The following is a 5,466-nucleotide window of genomic DNA, read 5'->3' as shown; positions in this document are numbered from 1 at the left end:
TATATTTTATATATATATATATATATACACACACAATGAGCTGCAGAATTTCTCTCCTCTCCAGAAGTAAACTTCCAATTCCAGTATGTAACTGTGCACTGTGCTGTACTCTGTATTTTCTAGGGATGCACTTCCAGTACACTAGAAGAACTCTGTGATAAAGATGCCTGACAAGCCCCACCCAAACAAAAGTATGCCATATCATTAGCTCTGACAAAGTTCGTATCCAGGTGTACTTTAATCATGAGATGTAACAATCCAGCAGTTCCACAGAACTCCTTCATTTCCCTGTGTGAAGGGTGTATAAAGAAAGCAACGTGTTTAAACTGTAACCTTCATCTAACAGAAAACAGTAAAATTCTATCGATGAACTTTAGAGAGGTCACTCTGCAGAACAACATTAGAGACACAGGCACGGGATGAGGGTGCTTAATAGAGTGTCTTTAGCTCTGTAACCATTAGAAGATGGCAAGTGCCTTATCAAAGGGGGGATTATTTCAAACAAACATTGCTAAAACACACCAACACTCTGGGGAAGCAGCAAGAGGTAACTGTACAGCCTTCAGGGGTGGGTGCAACCTTGCCAATGAGAACCAACAAGACATGCTTAGTCTGCACCAGCCTCTAGAAAAAGGACATGCTTCCCTCCCCAGCCTTCACTAGCAAAGGAAAGACAACTTTTTCACATTTCAGTTTATTAAAAATGGATACCATAAACAAGACCTGTACAAAAAAATATCCGAAACTTCCCCAAATTTGGTAAGAGTTGCGTGGTGAGAAGTTATCGTCTTGGGCCCCCTCTTCCTCTTCCACGACCTCGGCCTCTCCCACGGCCTCTGCCACGGCCCCTTCCAGCAACTTAGAAGATGAAACAGAAAGGATAAATCAAGTGAGACTCAGGAATACTTTCATCTCAATTAAAACATTCTGCATCAAGCATAAACAACACAATGTCTTGTCGCAGGGAAGCAGTAGGTCAGATACCAAGTCAGTACATTTCAGGCAATATTTTCACCTTTTGCATTGGGTTTTTCAGTATAAATTTCCATAGGCCACTGTCTGCCTTTGGCTTCACTGCAGAAAACACGGGGATGGAACACTTGGCTGCTCCCAAGTGCTAGGGCAAGTCTAACACAGAACTAGAATTCCTTTTTTTTTTTTTGAAAAATCTAGTTTTTCAGGAATCAGAAAAAGCACGTACACAACAGAGTATTTTGTTTGCTATTCACTGCAGCAGAAAACATTTTGTTTTGGGCACAGCTTGCACTGTGGTTTATAAAGGACACTGCTGAAAAGCCAGTTCTAACATGCTGTGAGATCCCCAAACTCAGCCCTTCTCATGCGCCACGCGAAAGGGCAGCATTTCGAAAGCATCCCAGCATCAAGCAGCTCCTGCTGCTTTCAATGATGCCTCTGCCCATTTCAGACGTGACTCTCAGGCTAAGCTCTTGGCTGGGTGTTCCTGCTTTACACAGTGCTACTTAATGGGAAAGGGGAGACACAATCACAGAGTAATTCAGGCTGCAAGGAACTGCTCGAGGTTATATGATCCTCAGGTCGATAAAATGTAATTTCACCCCTTTTTCCTAAAGAAACATGACCTGTCCCATCAGGTTGCAAGGCTCAAAAAGATACCAAGAAGCTTAAAATTCTGTGGAAGTGGGTGGTAACTGTTAGGCAAGCTATATACTGTCTGAAGACAACCTACAGATTTTCTGGGGATTACTGGATATTAATCTTTAATAGCGTGGATTAAAACTGAATTACTCTCTCTACTGTTAGGTTCTAAGGAAAAGTTTTTTCTTCAACAGCCTTTTGAAAAAAAAGTTCCAGGAATTGTGCAGAGTGGAACATTATTTGGAGCCAAAGCTAGAGAGCTGCTCCTCGGAATACAGCCCAGACTCCCCCAAATTCTCAAGTCTCACAAATTCAGTTCTCTTGACAGACTATTTTTATCCACAAACGAGTGAGATTTCAGTGAAGCATTCAGCACTGTTCAAGAGGCAGTTCTGTACTTTCTCACTAGGCTATGTGAAGTCCCCCCTACAAGCTGGAGAAACACAGCAGACATTCGGAGAAGAGGAAATGTAAATCTCTCTGGTGTCAACGCTGAGACTGCGGCAGGTTAAGATTTACTCAAGCTTGAAAACATTTACATTTTTCAAAAGAGATGCATGAAAAGCCATACACTTAATTTCACATGAAAGCAAGCTCTACAGGTGCTAGCAAGGTGGACAGCAGACTTAGCCAGGTCAGTATCAAACCCTCAAAGAACCAGCTGCCAAATGCAGACGTTAAGACACTTACATCAGATGTCTTCAGCTTCAGAGTACTAACGTGTGTTCAAAGGCAAAACAAACACAGACTGGGAAAGCACAAACTAACCTGCTTCTCTTTTCTTGGATTTGACTTTTGGTTCCACATCCACTAGCAAAGTATCCAGAGGCAGACTGTCCGGGAGAATGAAGTACCGGATGTTATTCCCTCGAATGCTCAGCGTCTCCAGCTGAACGGGTTCTCTGTTCTTCAGCGTCATTTTCACTGCTTTGAGATGCGTGTTCATACTGACATCCACCCCTGAAACAACACGAGTCTCAGTTCAGGGATGAACGCCTACAAAGTGCTCCCTTGTCGGCTATTTCTAAGTATGCCCATGCTTCAAGATTTGTCCTGTTCATTAACACTTGCTTCTACCATTCATTAATTAAGCCTCTAACTGAAGCAAGCTACATGTCCTTTCCTCTCTTAAACTATGCTCGCTAATTAATCCATTGCTGCGTTCAACACCTCGTTGCTAGAGATCTTTACCTAGGTGTTAGCAACAGCCAGAACAGTTTTGTAAAGGGTTAAAGCAATTCCTTTAAATAACAAATAAACTGCTGCTTATTACAGAAATCCAATACTAGGCTTGTGACTCTTTTAAAAAGAAGCAAAATAAACTTTTGACGAGGAAAAATAACCTGATAATTTCCTCTTTCTATAAGCCTTATAAAAAGTCCAACTGCCAAAGAAGCATTTGTTTTCTTATAAAATACACGTAAAACTAGTGCAGTATCTTCTATGGAAGTTCGTACACTAGTGTAAGGAGCAACCACTGTGGCTACAAACTGTGAACAGCCAGTGTGTAAGAGTTGTGTGGAACCAGTACTGCGCGCACTACGCAGCACTAAGCACAATCCAACACTGGAAAAAAGGCTCAGTTGAACGTGTGTATTGAGTAACAACCCCAAAAAGCATTAAAAAGCGCCCTATATTAATTGCTATTTTGCATATCACAAGTCTTGCATGGAACTTGATCTTGAACTACCAAGAGCAAAATGAGACCAACTTTTTCAGATCAAAAATTCAGGCAAAAGGTAGAAATTGTAGTTTACAAACACTTGCTAATTCAGTGACAGAGCACCCACGTGAGCAAAATCTCGTGTGTTCAAACTTTTGTACAAACAACCCTTTGTGGTTAAAAATATTATTGTCTCACTTCATAAACACAGAAAAACAAACCATTAAGATGTCTCACCAACGTAAACATGAGTAGCAGACCAGAAGAACCATTACGCTGCGCTTATCCCAAGTATTTTTCTGTCCTCTCCCCTTTAGTTGTAGGTTTTACAGAGCTCTGGGACACCTGCACCCCCCTGGGTTTGGGTAGGGTCTGCATTACACGAAGCCCCCCTGCAGCACGCCTGCTCTGGCCAACCCACCCACCGGGAGGAAGAGGAGATGGTACCACCTGCAGACACAGCAATTACAAACACGGTTCCTGCACCAGCATAAAGGGAAGGCGGTCACTTTAGAAACATAGATTGCATTCACAGTTCTTACAGATTCTTAGCAGAAAATTAAGAACTTTGTTTAACAACTAAGCCTGCAAGAGCTCCGAGGTCAGGAGACAAGCAGTCATTTGCTTCCTACCTAGCTGGGTTCAACAGAGCATGCTGCAATCAGACACCAGGGTGGTGCATTCAGCTCTAATCAAAGCTGAGAGATCCGGCTGCAAAATCATGCCAGTTTTTAACTGACAAATCTCAGCAGACTGCTACTGGCCAAAAAGGCACCTAAGCAATCCCCTGGAATACAACTTTGCCAAGTTTGATTTTTTTATTCTTTTTTTTTTTTTAACAGTATCTGTGCAGAAAAACTTCTAAAAGTAGCCTGGGGTGAGTGAAGGAAAGGAGATCAAGCACATTCCTCAACTTAACCATAAGGGTTTGCTTCTTTAAATACGATGTGCCCCAGCTACGTACCTGATCATCTCTGAAGTAACGCCAACAGGAATGTTGCCAGAGTAATATCTCTGATATTATTAAAACAAACTAAATAGTTTGCACATTTTTCAGTACATGTGAGAATCATAAAACGAACCATCAAGGCTTTTCCTGCAACTACCAGTCAGTGACGCAAAGAAGCAGCTGCTAGACAGTAACACCCACAAACTCCTGTTACATGACAGGCCTTTGGCAACAGCAGGGATCAGATTCATGGCCACAGGATTCCTTTTTGCCTCCTGTCCCCCATCAAGCTCTCTGTTTTCAAGTCAGTTTCATGAAACCAATGCAAGTATATGCAAAAATGCACTTCCTTATAAGTTCACCTTAGCTGGAGCTAAAACACACTCAACAGAAATAATTAATTTTTAGATTAAAACTGCCAACACACAAAGTTTAACCGATTTAAGGCCACGTCAACACTTAAGATTTACCATTTATTTGTACTACCATTAAAATAAGTCCCCCCTCTTCTGGTGATTCAGCTGTAATGTTTTACGTGCCTGCAGCTTTTTACAATCTCACAAATGAAAATCAGATGTACTGAAACATCTTTAAAAGTTTAGCTGTACACCCACTACCAGTTTGATATGGTTGTAAAACTACCTCACCAGCATTACCATGCTGCTAAAACTCTGAAGAGAATACCATGCCTACCAGTGGTTTGCCAACAGTTTGGAAAAGTTTACTTCCTTCACCCCCAAGCCTGTTGGCAAGCAAAGCCTGCAGTCAGGCTCAGAGGCTCACAGGAACACAGTGAACTTACTGCTTCCCAGCAGCTCCTGCAAACGTCCACTCTTCTGTAACAAACACGTGTTGTTTCAGCTTCCACATAAAGACGTGAATTAAAAATAACATCTCCTGTGTCTTACAGAGAAGGTTCCCCACAAGAGGGAGTTCAGAACACAAAAGCTCAGCCCAAACCTTAGCAGAAAGGTAAACAGGCAATGCTTTGTCCTCGGCTCCCATCCCGCCATACCTGTGATAGTTCCATGCACCTGCGTCCCATTCTTCAGTTCAATGGTCACAGTCTCATGGCTCAGCTTCATGAGAAACCTGGGAATTACACAAAAACGCGTCCAATCCCGTGCAAAGCCTCGCGGGTCTAACACCCTGTTACCACATACGCACCAAGTACTGACACACGCTGAGCTTCCGAAGACAGCGCTCCCAGAGCTCACGGGGTCTGCAGAAGCTCCGT

The 5,466-nt window shown here is 42.6% G+C and overlaps 1 protein-coding gene across 2 annotated transcripts; it reads right to left on the bottom strand.

Moving 5' to 3' along the window:
• Positions 1–678: 678 nt before the first annotated feature.
• Positions 679–5,318, bottom strand: SNRPD1 (small nuclear ribonucleoprotein D1 polypeptide). Of its 2 annotated transcripts, XM_010164283.2 has the most exons (4): positions 5,245–5,317; positions 2,590–2,593; positions 2,386–2,450; positions 782–858 (listed from the first exon to the last, which is right to left on the bottom strand). In XM_010164283.2, the coding sequence occupies exons 1-4, from the start codon at positions 5,312–5,314 to the stop codon at positions 782–784; spliced, it is 216 nt and encodes a 71-aa protein (XP_010162585.1). In that variant the 5' UTR covers positions 5,315–5,317. The 2 variants fall into 2 exon arrangements, with proteins under 2 accessions (XP_010162584.1, XP_010162585.1); XM_010164282.1 differs by lacking the exon at positions 2,590–2,593 and having other exon boundaries at positions 679–858; positions 2,386–2,577; positions 5,245–5,318.
• Positions 5,319–5,466: the final 148 nt, after the last annotated feature.

Source organism: Antrostomus carolinensis, unplaced genomic scaffold (assembly GCF_000700745.2).
Source record: "Antrostomus carolinensis isolate BGI_N321 unplaced genomic scaffold, ASM70074v2 scaffold45023, whole genome shotgun sequence".
In the NCBI taxonomy this organism is placed as follows: Eukaryota; Metazoa; Chordata; class Aves; order Caprimulgiformes; family Caprimulgidae; genus Antrostomus; species Antrostomus carolinensis.
This window is presented reverse-complemented; position numbering and strand designations above follow the sequence as displayed.

What these genes read in the sequence shown, in the direction of transcription:
- SNRPD1 (XM_010164282.1), bottom strand. Translation starts at nt 5,314, where the DNA reads ATGAAGCTGAGCCATGAGACTGTGACCATTGAACTGAAGAATGGGACG. An exon ending in GGTGCATGGAACTATCACAG is followed by an intron (nt 2,578 to 5,244) that starts GTATGGCGGGAT and finishes GTGTTGTTTCAG; the next exon opens with GGGTGGATGTCAGTATGAAC. An exon ending in ATCCAAGAAAAGAGAAGCAG is followed by an intron (nt 859 to 2,385) that starts GTTAGTTTGTGC and finishes TCATCTTCTAAG; the next exon opens with TTGCTGGAAGGGGCCGTGGC.